Source organism: Mustela erminea, chromosome 1 (genome assembly GCF_009829155.1).
Source record: "Mustela erminea isolate mMusErm1 chromosome 1, mMusErm1.Pri, whole genome shotgun sequence".
NCBI classification, from domain to species: Eukaryota; Metazoa; Chordata; class Mammalia; order Carnivora; family Mustelidae; genus Mustela; species Mustela erminea.
Window position 1 is genome coordinate 157,655,986 of NC_045614.1, and position 19,084 is coordinate 157,675,069.

General features: G+C 39.2%; 1 protein-coding gene across 4 annotated transcripts in view; it reads left to right on the top strand.

Moving 5' to 3' along the window:
• The first annotated feature begins 6,576 nt into the window (after positions 1 to 6,576).
• The window catches only part of LSAMP (limbic system associated membrane protein), a 652,229-nt gene continuing 639,721 nt past the window's right edge, over positions 6,577 to 19,084 (top strand). For 2 of the 4 annotated variants that reach the window (XM_032348148.1, XM_032348158.1), the window contains exon 1: positions 6,577 to 7,237. In XM_032348148.1, the coding sequence (XP_032204039.1) occupies positions 7,083 to 7,237 (155 nt within the window). In that variant the 5' untranslated portion in view covers positions 6,577 to 7,082. The remainder of the gene's footprint in view (positions 7,238 to 19,084) is intronic. The other 2 variants (XM_032348174.1, XM_032348166.1) reach the window with 2 other exon arrangements.

The following is a 19,084-nucleotide window of genomic DNA, read 5'->3' on the forward strand; positions in this document are numbered from 1 at the left end:
GGTGTTGCCTTCCTCCAGTCTCCTCTTATACATCTTCTAGGGGTTACCTAAAATACCATTTTCTCCAAGAAGCCTCCTTCTCGATTACCACCACCGTGGTGTTTTGATTCTTCTCCCTTCTAATTTAGTACTCAATTGTTCACTGGCTATCTTGGTCTCTGTTTCAGAAGTCTTCACCTAACTTCTCCATCAGGGTTGTGGGTCCCTGAACTTTATTATTTTGCAGTACTGCTCAGTACCAGAGAGGACTAAGCTTATTGACTAATTTTGGTCCTGTTCTATGATGGAAGAGGCTTACCTTATAACTGCACAAAGATGATGTTTGGCCCCTCTCTAGGAGGGGCCTTGGATGGGCATTCCTCTCATTATTGTTTCTCCAGAGTTTAGTACACTAGTTACATGGTAGGTCTTAAAAAAATCGCTTATTTTAGTGAATTGTTTTTTACCTAGCAACACCACTGATGAGACCCATTTTGCAAATCCTCTTCCTCTCACGCAGTCTGTGCTCCTACGTTCATTGCTAACAGGAGAGAGGGCTGAGAATGTGATTTGCAGATAGAAAAGGAAGACACTTTTAAGCAGGCAAACTTCTAGGACCTTTTGAATAAAATAATGACCTAATGCTACACTTGCCCTGCAGCTCAATATTGTCAGTAAACTCTTGAGAAAACATATTAGTGTTATTTACATGATTTATAGCCTCAAGATATTTAACTAGGCATTCCATTTAGATTTAGCAGGATAACTATTGCTTGCTAAATAAATACAGATATATAAGAAAATATTTAGTAAATTTTAGCAATTAAGTGGCATCTGCTCATCTTGTTAGGTACTTCTTAATCTGTAGCAAAGCACTTTCTTACACTGACATTTAGTTAATGTATAATAACCATATTAAGGGTAAGTGAAGTTTATACCCGAAGAAAACACCGACTGAGACACAGTTTTGTTTTTGATTTTGTTTTCTTGACTAACTGATATAAATTACGGTCTACTTGGCATTCTGTCAGTTCTTATTTGATGAGTGGTGTCTTTCTGCAAGGAAACACCAGAATTGGTGTTTGGTACACCAATACACCAGTATAGTAGAATTGAACTAGTACAGTAGTATGTGGGAAATACTGATTACTTGTGATAGAACATGGCCTTTTGCGGGGGGGGGGGTGTCTTCCCATCATAAGCAGGTCTAGTTAACTCAACTTTTCCTTCATTTCCGTTGCTACTCCCCAGTCCAAGCCAGTTGACAAGGACTTACTTTCATTTTCTCCTTGCTTCTACTACTGCTCTTCTACAATACATTCTCCATAAGATATTTGGAGCAATCTTCCTCTCAGTCCCTTGCTTAAAATCTTTTACTGATCCTTCAAGTCACTAAAATCTAAATTCTTGCCTTGGGATATCTTCATTATTACCTCTCCTCAATTTCTAATCTCACCTGCTTTTTCTAGCTACCTCCCACAGCATATACATAAACCAAATTCCTGGGTCACTGTTCTTGTTTTGTTTTCTTGCGTATTGTGTATTGGTCCCTGCCTCAGAACCTCTGCACACGTCATTTCCTTTATCTGGAAAAGTTTTCTTGCAGGTATTTGCATGTCTGCTTCCTTTAGATTTCAGCATATACATTCTCCTCACCTTACCTCTAGGCCTTTTCACTGTATCACCCATATTTTTCTCCATAGCATTCACTCTCCAACATAATCTTACTATGTATTTACTTGTTTAGTGTCTATTTCTCCATCAAGGATGTAAGTTCTGTGAGAACAGAGTCTTAGACTGTCTTGTGTAACTATCATATCAATAAACACTGAACGAGCAAATGACTCATAAACCTACTGGGCATGTCAGAGTACAGAACGGCACACCTGCCTCCACTCTTTCTCATTTCTCCTTGGCCTACTTCCTGAGTATAGGTATCCAAGTCACCACGGTAACCAGAAATAGGGGATATAATTGTCTGATTACCTGCTTGTACTACCATCTTGCTATACTGAAGATGCCGCTACCCCCATCTTTCCAGCTGTTGCAGTGTTCTTCCTGTATGGGAGGGATGGATAAAAGAACAGCAGCAGTGCAGATGCAGCATTACTTGGCAATTGCCACCTCCTAGTCCAGGGTGACAGACTGGACAACTCAGAAAAACAGAAGGTCTAAGGGATAGTACGTACATGTCTGTGAAATAAAAAGACACAAAGAAGAGTAAGTTTGCTGGTGTGGGAGGACCCAAGCAGCAGCTCAAGAACCTCAAAGACTTTATGAAAACTTGGACAGATCCAAGTACTGATACTTACCAAAACAGAATGAATGAGCGAAGAAGCAGAAGACAAGTGTGGTAACAATATACCACAAAGGCATGAACGAAAAGTAAACCCTGAAAGAGCACTTTTAATTGTGCAGACTACAGATTGAGTGAGAGTGCTGTAGTAAGGATTTAAACAATATTTAACTGACTTGAAGCTGATTGATTCTGTTAGGCAGGGAGGCACTGGATGAAACCACCGTACCCAAAGGAGCCCGATTCTGAAGGAGATTCACACGCGATAGTGCCATGCTTATGAACATAAACTGAGATACTTGAATATTGCTGAATTATGATGAAATCATTGAAAATGTCATAGCAAGAATCCTAAGGAGAAGTATTAACAGTTCTGCATTTCTAGTTCGTATGGAAATGCTAATTCCACTTACGAAAGTAAAGTACAGGCATGGCGTTATTATGATTAAGACCTTACAACTGTAGAAACGTAGAGTGGTACATTAATAATATTATAGACATGTTTAGCATAAAATGCAAGCAATGTAACTAAATTAGTTGTACATTCCAGGCTGCATCTGGATTTCCTGTGAGCCTGTTCCATTACAAAGCTAAACAGAAGAATAAACCTTTCATGCTTCTTAGGGTGCTCAGACGTTAGCCAGTTTTTGTTTTTCCTGCAGCATTTGTCCCTGGAGAGTGCCAGAATCTTCTAAAGCCTCTTTTAGAAGGCAGTATGTTATTTTAAAGTAGTAGTTAAGATCATCTTACTTGGGTGATGATAGCTGTTTCACATGGCTAACAGCCATACTTGCCTCACAAATAACCCGAAAGTATGTTCATTTTTGCCAGCCCTCTTGGAAGAATGCATATAGTGGTGTACAGAAAAATAGCTTGCATAAATTTCGGTTACTTGTCTATTTGTTTCCTTCTTTACATTTCTTAGGAAAGCAAGCAGAGGAGTTCATATTGAAATACATTTGGGGAAGTAACCATTAGGATGAGATAAGTTAATATGTATATATTTTATATATATATATGTATATATGTAGTATATAGATATATAGTATACAGATATATATGTATATATAGACTATTGGATTTATTATATATGTATATATAGACTATTGGATTTATTATATATGTATATATAGACTATTAGATTTATTAGAATTTATTAGATCTCACTGAGAGATCCTGGAGGCAAGAAAAGGAGTCCACAAGGGAACAAAAAGAGGAAAAACTCCGAGAGAACATAAAGTTGAAATCCAAGTCAATGGTACACTCACAAATAGATTTATTACCTTATAAATGATGGGACAAGCCACGTGAGTGGGCTTAGGCTGTCAGTCATTCCTTTATTCTCACAATCATCAATTATAGAGTGCTGCCATTGTGCCAAGAGTTGGGTTAAGAAGTAGTATTTGAAGTGCCTCCTGGACATAAATTATAAATATTAAAGAATTAACTTACATATTAAACTTCATTTAATGGAAATTCTTCAGAAATCCAGTATAAATTATCAGCCTAAATTAGAGAATTTTAAAAAAAATAATCTTCTTGAAAAAGTTAAAATAAAATGTAGTTGGCTTTTTTTGTTTTACTTCCAAGAAACATAGTAAGTCAATTTAGTTTAGCAAAAGTGACCAATAAATGGACTTTAATGAAAAAAAATTTTTTTAAAAACCCTTTTAATTACATTACATCATTTCTTTCTATATACATATGGCACTTGCAATGTTTCTTCTTAGGTTAGGCACGTCTATTCCATTTCTGATTACAATCCTGATTAACTTAATATATTCTTTCCTCAGAACGATTACATTGACAAACTCCAGAGTTGATTGATTTGTTATGAATCCCACATTCCTGTTACTTTGGTGTGAATTATTTTCAACCCCAGTATGTTAATCTTTATGGTTAATGTTAATCCTACCGGTAATTTGAGATTACTTGTATTAACATTAGTCAGCAACCCTTATACAGCATCTCCAGCAAATCATATGCTATCATCCCACCGTGCTTCCTTCCTGCGCTGGAAAAAACCTCTTCATTTCTTCATTCAAAGTGTAGCCCAATGATACAAGAGGATACTGATGTTCTAGTTCCCATGCGGAGAGAGGCGTGTCTGGCCTCATCAATGGAAATAGATTTTCTAGTGGCCCCAGTCCTTCAGGTCTTTATTTTCTTCCTCCTGACACTGGAGAAATACTGCTCACGCAAAGAAAAGGTTCTATCTAAGACTATCCTTCATCTCTAAAAGATCAGAAGAAGTCCACTGGGGATTGTTAAGCCCATTGGCAGGTATTGGTGGGGGTGGGTGGTCTTTTCCCTGCAATCTCTGCATAGAGTTATGTAATCCAAGCTTCTCCATTTGGCCCTTCAAGTTCATTTTTCCATTGGTCCTGGGAACCACAGGATTATGGGTTTTGACTTAATTATTTTTGTGACAAAAAAATCCAAATTTTAAACAGCTGAGTTACAGATTAGGGGTGGAACATCCCTGGCTTATTATCTGGGCACTGCTTATCAGCACCCACACAGTGCAAAACACTTGAAAAACACAAATCTTTTCTTACTTTCCTCACATAATCTGTAAGAGTGCACCTACCTTTTACACTGAAAAAGTTCAGTGGATAAATTCTCTGAATTCTGGCAGGACAAGATAGATGTCAAAACAGTAAATGCCTCTTTAGGGCTTTTACTCTGATGGGACTTGTTAAGAATTCCTAAACAGGGGCACCTGGGCGGCTCAGTGGTTAAAGCCTCTGCCTTCAGCTCATGTCATGATCCCAGGGAACCTGCTTCCTTCTCTCTCTCTGCCTACTTGTGATCTTCGTCTGTCAAATAAATAAATAAAATCTTAAAAAAAAAAAAGGAATTCCTAAACATACTCTCTCTCCCACCCCGTGCCCTTGGCTAATCATTTGTGTAACTAAGAGGGGTGGACATAATATGTGTGCATATTTACTTATATATACTTGAAGATTTAGGGGAAGTTTTATAAGACCTGGAAATACTTGTTGCCTCCAAACAGGAAAAAATGTTGCCCAAAGACAGGAGTAGGAAAGATATCTACAATTTGCTCTGCACCATTCTGTACCACTTGATTTTTACATCATGTCCATGCCTTAACTATGCAAATAAACAAATTAAAAAAAAAAAGTCCTTGACTGGTCTACCCCTATCTTTTATCCTCAGCATCAGTAGTGAGGGAGATATCTAACAGTGTGGGGCTGTCACATGAGTGACTAACAGTGTTAGCCCCTTTGGTTCTTATCACTTGGCTTGACTCCTGGAGTAGAATGACAAATGATGGTAACCCGCCTGCCAGTCGCACGCAGGAGTGCTGTATGTAGCCTAAATGTGGTCCTATAAGTGACACGCGTTCTGATAGACCAATCTCTTCCTTACATATGAATATTTTTTGAGAAAAACGTGCAACTTAGGTAGGAACAGCAACATGACATTTAGACAGTAATCCTTAGTACCATTCCTCACATGTGGGACTGAGTGAGGGGTTCCTGGGGAGTGAGGTTGATTTAGGGATTGGGGATCAGCTGCTGAGGCGGGCACTTGGAAAAGACAAACCAGGCATTCACACTCCAGACCACTCAATACCAGCATTGTCTCCAATCCATCTTTCATAAGGGGGCTCCAAGAGGGGGAGGGGTTAAAGGAAGGAGAGAAAAGAAACCTTTTTAATCCTGTAAAAGAAAGTGCAGGAGAGAGGAAAGAATGAACAGGAGGTGAGTGTGAGAAGCCCGTGGCCAGGACTATTTAGTTTCTAAATCAACTTTGCCTTTTAATCTGAGCCTTCCCTGTCAAGTTTCTCCTCTGTTTTACATGCCCTATCCCATCTTCGGGCACTGGTGCCCCTGCACTCCCCATGCTTTCTTATCCTTCTCTGGTTCATTCCCTTCATCTCTCCCAGTTCGCCTTCTCCATGCCTTCTCTCCTTCCTGGCTCCTTTTCCTTTTTTCTCTTCCTTTCCCCCCCACCGCTTCATCCTTTCCCACACTTTTTCTCCCGTGCTTTTACAGCCTGAGTCCTTCTCCTTCTCCCCTTTCTCTTGCACAGTACATCCCAGCTCCATTCCCTCTTCTTAAGGAAATCAGCCAGGCCTCAGATGGAGCTGTTGTCCTGACAACCTAAAGGCGCATCGGGCTTTCACTGAGGCTGGCTGCTGCTGAAGGGGGCAGTTGTGCAAAGCGAGGGGCCAGGCCGGAGGGAGGGCGGAGGGGATGACGTGGAGGGGCTGTTGAAATCCGCGGGGTGGGGGGGGCGCGGGGGAGGTGCGAGCGGAGGGGAGGGGCTGGAGGGAGAAACAGGAAAGGGAGGGGGGGTAGAGACTCTGGGCTGCTGCCGCTGCTGTGTGGGTTTCTTTACACTCCCTGGCAGGCTGGGTGCCGGCTCCCTCGCCCGCCTGCCCGCCCGCCTGGGAAAGTGGGTTAGGGAGGGAAGGAGCTCAGCTCAGACACTGGCAAAGGAGCATCCAGCCACAGACCGGAGAAGAACACCTTCCTCTTGCAGCTTTCTCTTCATCTTTTCTAGAGGGTTTTCTATGTGTCCTCTCGCCTTTCAAATTGTGTTCCTTTGACTTTCCCCCCACCTCTGCTTGGGGTTTTATGCGGGCTTTGTTAAGTCTTAGAGGGAAGAGAGCCTGAGCCAGGGAAAGAGAGGCAAAGTGGAAGGGAGCACAAACTGGCCAAGCCCGTTCCGCCTTGGCTGTTGATGAAAGCCCTGGGTTTGTAAAGCCCTCTCGGCGTGAGCGGCACGCACACACCCTCCAGAGTGCACCGCGGACCCGCACCTCGGCGTGGCCACCATGGTCGGCAGAGTTCAGCCGGATCGGAAACAGTTGCCGCTAGTCCTACTGAGATTGCTCTGCCTTCTTCCCACAGGACTGCCTGTTCGCAGCGTGGATTTTAACCGAGGCACGGACAACATCACCGTGAGGCAGGGGGACACAGCCATCCTCAGGTAGGGCTTTGGGGCAACTTTTCTGCTGTGCGCCGGTGTGTGTGTGTGTGTGTGTGTGTGTGTGATCTTCAACTCCAGATTCTGATGCTGCAGGCGTGTGTGTGTGTGTGTGTGTGTGTGTGTGTGTGTGTTGTGCATGCACACGCGCCTTTTACTGAGTGGACCAGGTGTCTGCCAACACATTTGAAGGGAATTCTGTTTCCCGTCAAGAACCAGCGACGTTGGTTAAATGTTATTTGGTTTCTTAGGACCTTGTTTCTCTTACCAAGAAAGCGTAACTTCACCTATGGTGTTAGTGACATCTGGACAGTATTCTTGCTTTGGTTATTTCCGATGCTTTGCACTCAAGAGTTTTGTTGGGGTTCTTTAATAGGGAAAGAAGAGTTGTTGAATTATGGCTCTCAGAGAGTGGTACACAGTACTGCATTCTCTGTGCTGTGTGTGTGTGTGAGAGAGAGAGAGAAAGAGAGAGAGAGGGAATATATGCACATCAAGGCTCGCGCCCTGCCCCAGCAGTAGTTCGGACTGGAGACTTTCTGTAAGGATCATCTAATTGACATCGAGGGCAATAAACCAATCTTAGAACTTTGGTTGGTTACTGAGCCTTTTCTGGAATGTGGGTAGACATCAACACATGAAAGTACAGAAGAAAAAGAAAAGGAACTTGCCAAATTGCTGATATTTAAGAATAGTATTAAGCGCAAAGATTAGGCAAGAATTAACCTGGTGTAAAATGGGTATTTCAAATTGATTATTCACCTTAAAGTCCCCTCTCTGTGTGGCTCTGCCAAACTCTGAAATAAAATTTGGGATTGAAATCTGGACAGAAAGAGTCCCAGTCCTTGGGAGTTTGACCCCTCTAAGGGACAGTAAACTGCAGAAACTCAGATGGAACCTAGCTGTAATTCCATTTCTAAAAAAAAGCTTCAAGCTTCTTTTCCTGTGTTTCTCTTTTCTCTTCCCCTCCTCCACCCACTGCACATAACCCTAGTCTTTTTTTTTTCCAGCTTTCTTAAATTTCTATCAGATACAAAAAAAAAAAAAAAAAAAGAATGAATAAAAAAATTTTCCTTGGAGATCCTTTAAAATCTCATTTTGTCCAAATAAAATGACCCAGTGTCAGTCTGTCCATACAGTTAATATTGCTTGTTGCGGCAATAAAAAACAGTAGACTACAGAAAGTAAACCTCTAATCTGTGTGTGAGGAGCTGATAGTGCATAAACCCTGGGGCATCAGGGAGCAGTTCTCTAGCAGAGCTGCCTACAGCAGCAAAGTTTTCTTTCCTTTCCTCAGAAATAAATTTGGTTGGCTGTCACAGTGTCCTGCTTTGGGATCTCTAGCCTTGTTAGAGAGGAATGTGTACGTGTTGTGTGTTGTGTTGTGTGTGTGTTGCTGCGGATTGTAAAAACTAAGAAAATCCTAATGTGTAAATGCTCTTTTCTTCGTTTCCTGAGCATTGAGTGATTATGAATCCCAAAGATCCTACTATCCAAAGCAGATTTTCCCTACCAGCTTTCTAGCCCTGTAAACCTGCATGTGTGATTTATCCACAAGGAGTAATAAGATTTATAGAGTAATTTATCTGTTTGCAAAGGGATTTGGATATGATGCAGAAAATGTTTTTTGCAAACACATAAGCATGCCATCTCAACTGCTAGCATTCAGACTCCCTAACATCATTAACCCTTACTAGTGAGACACTCTATATAAATTTATGCTATCCCCAGGAAGACTTGTTTTTGCAGATTATGAGACTGAATATAGGGAAAGCAAATACCTGGGTGTGTAAGTTTTTATTTAAATGCCCATGAACTTTGTAAGTCAGCATCACCTGTACCTTAAGTTGTAGCTGTCAAAGGGTTAGATAAACATCTAAATGTTTATTCAGAGGAAAAAGAATATTCTTATACTTTCATATCGCATATGCATATAAGTCTATGTGTATGAGAGGGGTCTTATTCTATAAATATCTACATATGATATAGATGTGCTTTCAAGTGTCTCTGGCTTAAAAGAAATGGAGTTTTTAAGCATTACACTTTAGTAGACATTACGGTGTGGAAATGGAGGGAGTGAGAAGTGAGAATAAATATAGAAGCAGTTATTCACTGGGAAAGAGAAGCTAGACAAACAGAGCATGCAGAGAAGTCACCTGTGAGAGTCCGTTGCTTTTCCAGACCTCACCTAATGTGCCCTCTTTTAAATTTCCTCTGCCTCAAACAAGGCTTTTATTTCTGGGTTGGTGGAGCTCTATCAGAAGTAACTATGGAGAGAGTTCCTTTTGTTTTCTTCCCTGACCTTCTTCTCAATCTCTTTAACTGAGCCCAGTAAGCTTTGTGGGTCAGTTTCCCGGTGAAGAATGGTTTTCTTGCTTTCTGTTTACAAGTCTAGCCTGGGAAATACTTGCTTCTACTTTATTTGTGACATTTTACTGAGAGCATGAGCTTCCAGGGGAGGAGAGGAAGGAGAACTTGATTCATTGGAAGTCACAGTAGATGTTTGGCACTGAGAAAGTGAAATGGCAAGGAGGAAAAAAAAAAAAAAAAATCTCTCAGTGAATCTGTAGCCCTGAATAATCTGAAATGTTAAAAGGAGACAAGGAAGGTTTGTAATTCTGGTGGTCCAGTGACAGGAGTTTGGCTGACCATCCCCAAAACATTTACCTTTACTGCCTTACTCCAATGAAAAGAAAAGTATATATTTTTTTGGAACTGATGCTCAATTTTGTATAATTATGATAGGAGATGAATTCTAGTCTTGGGTCTTACTTTTTTATTTCTATCTTTTTGGGGAAAACAACAACAACAACAAAAGACTATAGAGTGAAGGTAGCAGAACTAGATGGAAAGAAAAATACTCTCATGTATCCCAACCTCACCCTGTTGTTTCCCAGACAAGAATCTAGATATCCAGAGGTTTTTTTTGTTTTGTTTTGTTTTTAGATCCTTTAAGAGCTAAAGGAAACCACACACCATATTCTTTCTCAGGGCACAGAATCAAAGTACCATCCGTAGACCAGTGGCAACAGCGGCACATGGGTTTCTTCCTAGATACTGAGCCAGAATATTTGCATGCAAAGTAAAGTACCAGACATACCCACAGGACTTGTCTTATGGGAGTGTCTCAGGTGTTTTTCTGAACAGAGCACACCTGCCACACTGCCACCCCAACAAGTGTAGGAATTCATCAATTACTGGAGACATTTCTAGCACTGATTTTTCTAACTTTCTACCCTTGCACACAGGCTCACAAAGAGGTTCACCTCCTGGTTATTCTTGGCAGGTTGAAATCATGTGGCTCCCTTGATAAGTCAAAGGAAAAATGGAAATAATGTTCTTATCTAGCCTTTAAAATTTCATATTTAACAGTCCCACTGACTATATTTTTATTATCAGTAGCATATGTCTAGAAAGATAATTATAAAATAATTGATCCTAACGTATCTGCTAAAAAGGTAACTTTGTAAAAATGACATCTATGCATATTTGTACATGCTATGTAAGTGCATATATGATAAAATGCAGAGGTTTCATACTATCATGGGTTTAAATATTTTAAATTTGAGGTGTTGGAATTTTATTTATTTCACAGTTCTGACCCTATTTGATGTTTGTAAGATACTATAATACTTTTTATGGTGGTAACGTTTTTCCCATTTAAATGTAAATGTACTTAATAGGAGTTAGGTATAAGAAATTGAGTATCTAAGTTCAACATAGCTAAGTTTTTAATTTTTCAAAATTCTGGGTCTTTATTCTCTTGTTTTAACACTAGGGGAAAAAGAGGAAACAGCACAAAAGATATGATTATTTGACAGTGCAGTCTGAGAATTTTGTGCAAATTTCAAGAGAAAAATGTCTTCTCTTCTATAAGGCATCTGGAACGCCTACATTTACAAAGAAAGTGTCAACACTCAAACATACTTCTGACACAATGTGTGATTTTTCTACCACTTGTAATTCACTATTTGAAAACAAACTTTGTGGGCATCGGCCTTTGGGGGAAGTTTGTGACAATTATGAAGGTTTCTTTTTCTTGTGGCTAAATCTCTAATCAACGTTTAGTGGTTATTACTGATATTTTAAGGACACTTCATTTCACTTTAAATCCTTTATCAAATATATTTGATAAATGCTAGAGTATACCACACTATTCTCTTGTCTAGGAATGTGGCATATTAATTACACTTTATAACATTGATGTACCTGTGAATTGTATCATTTGTTGTTACTTATGGACAGAGGAACACAGCAGCCAGGTCTCATGTGACAAATGTAATTTGTGATTATTTGTGTTTTTATAAATATGAAACACATAAGTATGTATACACACACCCCACATATTAAGGTGATTTTTCTGTTCTATGTCATCTGACTTTGAATGAATTATTTGTAGAACTGTGGAGTGAACAGCCAAAGGTGACTGACTTATCCACTAAATTAGTTGGTGAGGGTTAAACATTTGTGTTTCTTGAAGTTGCTTCTATATAATAGCACACTCAAGCAAAAAAAAAAAAAAAAAAAGGATTGGTGCATATTTTTCTGTGGTCCTTGAGCGCTCCAGGTACAAATGTCTGTAACTCATGTGATAGGAAGTTACCTAACTGTTTGCTGGTACCCCTTGCTGCTATCACTTAGACCTTAGAGAGTCCTTGTCTTCAGGCCATTACTTATGGCTTACAGCCATTTGCCCTGCTTTCAGATGTCCTGCTTGTTAGTTTGTACAACTCAGAAGACCTAGACTCTAATTTTGGATCCATTCTTGTATGCTACATGACTTTGAACAAATCCCTTAAATATTTGAGCTTCAGTTTCACTTATAAAATGCTGAAACTGCCTATTTTAGTGACTCTAGTTACTGTACAGAGTTGTTTTAAGAAGCTCAGAAGAGATAAAGGAGGGAAGTTTGTTCAGTTGTAAACTGCTACACAAGCATAAAACTGTTAGTCATTTTCCAACCACATTCAACCAATTGTTTGGACTTTAAGGAGCTCTTTTGCTTAGACCAGTGTTTTTCAAACTTGAAGGTGTATCAGAAGGTGTACCAGGGAAGCCTGTTATAACACAGATCGCTTGGCTTCTACCTGCAGAGTTTTTGATTCTGTAGGTCTCTGGTAGGGTCTGAGGTTTGCATTTCTAACAAGTTCTTGACGATGCTAATACTGCAGGACTGGGCCACACTTTGAGAACCACTGACTTTTGCTGCTCTAATCGTGTTCTGCAGATGTGTATTTTAGGTATCACACAGCCGCTTTTTAAAATCCCAAATCTTGGGGTCTATCCCAGACCTAACAAGTCAGAATCTGCATTTTTAACAAGATCCTCAAATAATTCACAAACATCTTAAAGTTGGAGAAGTGCTGCTTGAGATGGTTTACAACTATGGCTGCATGTTACAATTAGGTGGAGACCTTTCAAGAAATACTGAAGCCACATATTCTCTACTTTCAGAAATTCTTATTGAATTAGTTTGGGATAGGGCCTGGCATAGGTATTAAAAAAAAATGATTCTGATATGTATATAGAGTTGAGAACCACTGCTTTACCAGTTGAGGAATCTCTTTTACAAAACATCTTTGGGACAGTGCTTAATGGATACGTAGTAAAAAAATTAAAGTCATGTTGTATGGCTTGGGAAGTATGGCAGCAGTAAAGATGTACAAATTGAATTGGGAGAAAAGAATGAGACTCTCATAGATCCATTTCTTTACCACACGATTCTATAACTACAATGTCATGGAAAATGGAGTGACTTCATTTTAATATGGATCCAATTTACATAGTATCTATTGAAATAGCATTAAAACTTGGTTTTTAAAAGATTATTGCTTTGTGTTCTCACTTCCATTTATATTAGGCAAGACATGGAAACACTTCTACTATGTTTTTTTTTTTTTTTTTTTTCAGGGCTATCTCTAGGAAAGAAAATAGATAATTCTTAGGCAAGGAAAATATCTTCAATGATAACTTATTCAAACAAGCTTGTCATTTATGTTGCCATATATGCAAATATATGATTCACAATATGATAGCTACGTGTTTGTGGACTTCATCTCAGTCTTACGTGGTGATCAATCTTTAGCTGAAACTTAGGATCCAGTCTTTGTGTCATAGGTAAATACCGTCAAGGATCTAATAAGTTCAGAATGCTTAACAAGTACTCAGAAGACCTAGATCTAAATACCTGGAAATAATTTGATCTATTAAATAAGAATAACTGACAATTACTTGACTTATTAGATAAGCTATTTTTATGATGATCAAATGACCTACTATGTATTACTGTTTTATAAAGTATAAAATGGCATAAAACAGAAGCTCTTATTAATAATCATGGTCATTATATTCATAGTAGGAAATAACCTTTAGAACACTAAGAAATTTGATAAAATGAGCTTTTCATTTTTATTTCTATGGTCGAGGTTGGCCATTTGTCCTATGTTTGTATCATTTCCCCCCCCTTTAAAGTCATTTAAAGTTACATGTATCTTAGAATATTAGTTGAGTTTCTTATCAGGAGTACAAGGTGAATAAACAATGTTTTGGTAGTCACTTGAATCAAAACATAATCTCAAGTTGAGTGATTAACCTTCACAAAAGAAAACACTTTCCTTCAGATTTTATTAATTACTATAGGATAAACTTGTGGAAATCTAGAGAAGGAAAGGCCTTGGAGATTAGGCAATCCACCATCTCATTTTATTTATTTATGTATTTATTTATGTATTTATTTATTCACCTACTTATTTGAGAGAGAGAGAGAGAGAGAAAGAGAGCGTGTATAAGCCAGGGCAGGGAGGGAGACGGTGGAGGGGCTGAAGGAAAAGGGTAATGGAAGCAGACTCCCTGGCTGAGATCATGACTTGAGATGAGTACCACCTAAGCTCCCCCCACCATCTCATTTTAAAGTGATGTACCTGAGGGAGTACCTGGGTGGTTCAGTTGGTTAAGTGTCTGCCTTCCCCTCAAGTACTGATCCTGTCTGGGTCTTCCTGCTCAGTGGTGAGCCTGCTTCTCCTTCTCCCTCTGCCCCTCTCCCCAGCTTGTTGTCTCTCTCTCTCTCTCACATGCAGGCGTGTGTGTGCTCTCAAATTAGAAAAATAATAAACTGATGTAACCGAGAAGAGAAAAATTTAGTTGGTTTTCTAAAGATTTGAATGATTCGAACTAGAATTCATGCCTCCTTGTTCTTGTTCAGCGATTTTTATTCCACAGTAGCACTGAAGTTATCTTCCTGGTTTTCATGCTATCTCATGATGTGCTATTTAAAATTATGCCAAAAGTGTCTTTCCCCTTATTCTTTTCTTTCTCCCCTCCCCCCTCTATCTTTCCCTTCTCCTCCACTGGCTTCCTCTGCTGTCTCTTCCTTTTTCTACCCTTCTCTCCCCTTCTTTCTCTCTCATCTCTCCTCCTCTACTCCCTTCTTCCTTTCCTCTCTTCTCTCTCTCATCCCTGAAAATCAAAGCTGAGCCTTCCTTTGAATGATCCTCCTGTTAATGCTGGTCAAGGAGGAAGTTTTCAGTAAATACTTTACTCTTTACATGCCGAATATCATCTGTCTTAAAAACATAGGCTTACTTTCTTCACTTGCAGCTTCCATCTTACAATATTTGCAAAGCCAGTCTTGTATTTGGCAGAGCCTATATACCATTTTCTTACATTTGTTTTGTTTTGTTTTCCTTTTTGTTTCTGGTACTCTGCCTCTTACTCAGCTTTCTTATCTGAGTTCTTAACTCATTCCCTCAGTATTTGACTTGGGTTCCTCAAACCTACTACCTCCTTATTGTTACTTACGACTTTCTACCTGGTTAAGGCTCCTATTACTTGTCCCTCTTGGAGACACTGATCAGGATGATTGCATCGTGAGATCATGGTTCAAGGCTTGGTTTTCAGCCTGTAGTCCATCATTTACATAACCTCCAGGGGTGCTCTACACATTGTAGTCATTGTAGATTATACTTAAAATCCTTTGAGGAAGGTAGAACTTATTTTCTATTTGTACACAATTTATTTCGGGCTAACAATGGGCTGATTGTGGTCAGTGGGAGGAACTGGACATTGAGATAGACCAGTCTCTTGGGATGGTGGAGGCACTGGATGCTAAGTCCCACTACAAATGCCTAGGGGGTTTCTTGTGTGTCATGTAGAATAAGGTTTCATAACGCTTTCTTAGCAGGTGAGCCAGGGAAGGTCCAACATGTTCCGTGAAAAGAACTCACAGTCAGCCCTATAGATAGGCAGGCAGGTATCACAGGGAAGTGTGTCAGCTTGTATAGAGATGTAGCCACAAGGCAGAGGCTCAGAACACAAGGGAGTCTATGGGATAAGGGCTGGCTTACACATGTCCGCATAATAAGGGACTTAGACCCCAGACATCCTACCAAGATAGCTACCTTGGTCAAGGGTACAAATGAAGCTCTGTATCAAAGCTGTTGTAACCAAGGGGTAACATGAAGATAACTCTCAGAGCACCAAACTCCATCTTTTTAAAACTTGTTTGGGATCATAAAACCTGATCTAGTGAGTCGGGGAAAAGATAGAGCTAGAGGTCTGAAATGAGGTACGAATTAACACTACTTGCTTTTCCTTGACTTAAGAAACTTTGCTAGATTACATCTTTATTCTACTTAATACTTTCAGACCCCAGGTAGTTGGTAGAATCATGGACCTGAACTCATCTGACTATCACGGGCCAGTTTTTTTTCCAGAATCAACTGGAAATATCACCAGAGCCTTTAAAATCTTCTCATTATCTACAACATAATGTCAAAAGTCCTCAGCTTGGATAACTCTCCATGCCCTACTGCCTCATTGCATCTACTAATTCAGAACCACTTTCATTCTCTGTTCATGAGCACATGAATGTGTGTACACACACACTTCTCTTACATTTGTTCATGAAACTCTCTCTACCCAGAAACTTCTCTTCCTCCCACCTCTCCCCTCTTCCCAACCATACCGTTTTGCTTGGTTACCTTGTTGCTCCTTCCAGGCTAAGGCTGGTTTTGGTGATATCTCATTCAGAAATCTCTTATTCTCCCAGATTCAACTAAATACTCTATTTTTATTGGTAATGTCATCTCTGTAAATGTTTTTTTTTTTTTTCTCTCCTAGCTTTATTGAGGTATAATTGATAAAAGTTTATGTATTTAAGCTGTACAGTGTGATAATTATGTGTATATATACACACACATTATAAATTATTACTAATATCATGTTAATTAACACATCCATCACTTCACCTAGCTACCTTTCTTTGTGTGTGTTAAGAACACCCAGGATCCACTCTCCATGCAAATTTCACATTACAACCGAGCATTATGAACTATCATCACTATGATGTACATTAGATCTCTAAAATCTATTCATCTTATAACTGAAAGTCTACCCTTGGACCAGTATCTCACCATTTTCCCACCTTCCAGTTCCAGGCAACTACCATTCTATTCTCTGTTTTCATGACTTAACCCTTTTTTAGATTCCATTTATAATTGAGACTGTACAGTATTTGCCTTTATCTACCTTTTTTTTTCACTTAGCAAAATACTCCCCAGGTTTATCCATGCCATTGCAAAAAGATCTTAAAAAATTTATAGCTAAGTAATACTCCATTGTGTCTGTGTGTGTGTGTGTGCATAGAGAGATATATAGATATAGATGATATAGTTATAGATACATCTCATGTTTTCTTTTTCCGTTTATTCATCCGTGTATGTTTGGGTTATTTCTATATCTTGGCTGTTGTGAATAAGGCTGCAGTGAACATGGGAGTACAGATACTACTTTAGGACACTGATTTCCTTCAGATATATGCCCAGAAGTGGGATTGTTGGCTCTATGCATACCTCAACTTAGCATTAACTACACTTTAAGGGCACTCTTGTCTTGCCTCAAATGTATTATCAGTCCTTCAAAGACAAGTGTCTCATCTACCTTAATTTTCTACCCAAGAATTTAGCTTAGTACCTGTAGGTGGTCAGATAAATATTTATTCACTGAATTAAACAAAGAGGGTGTAGTCATACTGTAAATCAAGCAGATAAGAAATTGGTTTATGAAAGAAGAGATAAGTTTGAAGGAGACAGGGATGAAGCAAGTTATGTTAGTGAAAAAGTCAACCACTACTAGGGAAATTATAAATATGTGGTCGAAGAAGGTTAAATAGTAAAATCAGAAATGGATTATTTTCTGATCATTGGTTGAGGGGATAAGGTGTTTGTCTAGAAACACTCCCAACATTTTCCTTTGCAGCTCCTCTTTTTAAGCACAGCTTTTTAGAGCATGAGAAAGGCATACAAGGATATTTTAGGGGAACCTAAAAGTTTAGTCACCAGTGCCTAAAGTATGCTCCATTCACTGATGGATGAGTTTCTGACAAAGCTAGGAATCACTCAGTGCTCCTGAAGTGAGTCATGTCCAGTGTCTGTAAAGAGCTCAGAATCCCAGGTAGTTTAAGAAAAGGAATATACCTCCTGGGAGCTGCTGAAGCTTTCTCCCTATAGAGGTGCCTGTGACCTTTCAGAGACTGAACTGAGCAGTTGAGAGTTACTTATGGTTGGCAAGATTGTTGTGCAACAGGTATATTCACCTCATCTGTCCTACTTTCTTGTGAAATGAGACAAAGTACAGACCACTTGCACTCATTTGACTCAAAGTAATTATTCATACTGAACAATGATGCCAAGTTGGGTTTTGCAGTGTTGACCTCTTTACTCACTCCTGTGAAATTCAAACTTGAATGTACCGTGGACTTTTTAATAATCCCAAATTCTCTCTGTATGTTTTGCCATAATGCACAAGAGCATTATTTATGTGAGGTCAGAGGAAAAGCCTATAACTCTGAGGAAAATGAAACCCAGCTTCTCCTACAATAATGCCTTACTGTTTATTCCATTATAATTTTTTTTGGTGATGCATTTCTCTACTGGGTTTCTATATTTTGAAGTTATCAAAAGTTAATAATATCTTTTCTAAAATAGTGCTTTAGTCATGCTACTATTTGCCACACTTCTCTGCTAGGAACAATGTAGACAAAAATGAAAGTCATGCAGTTCAACACTAAGTCATGCATAGCCAAACGTATACATGTGAAAATACTGATTTGGAAAATTACTCGGTTTCCTAATTTCTAATTCTTGTGCTTCTTCAGTCATATTTCACTCTAGGACACTTACATCAGACCTGTTTATTTTATGGGGTTTGAGTCATATATGGTTGCCAGTTTGCAACTGATCTTTGTCTTGAGATGACTAAGATTGTTGTCATCTTATGCATGTTCATGATGTAAATATATGAGCAAATCTTACGATCAGCATTTTATATTGCAGAATCATTAAGTTAGCAGATAAAATTTTCTTTGACTTTCTGACCTTTATTCTTCTATCTTTTTTTTAAGCATTTAAAAAATATTTATTGGGCACCTGGGTGGCTCAGTGGGTTAAAGCCTCTGCCTTCAGCTCAAGTCATGATCCCAGAGTCCTGGGATCGAGCCCCACGTCGGGCTGTCTGCTCCGCAGGGAACCTGCTTTCTCCCCTCTCTCTGCCTGCCTCTCTGCCTACTTGTGGTTTCTCTCTCTCTGTCAAATAAATAAAATCTTTAAAAAAAAAATAAAAAATATTTATTTATTTATTTTAGATTGAGAGGGAGAGAGAAAATGTGTGTGAGCAGGGGAGGGGCAAAGGGAGAGGGAGAGAGAGACTCTCAAGCAGACTCCCCACTGAGCACAGAGCCCAACTCGTGGCTTAATCTAATGACCCAGAGATCCTGACCTGAGCTGAAGCCAAGAGTTGGATGTTCAACCCACTGAGCCACCCAAGGGTCCTTTTTTTATCTTTTGTTACTCTAAT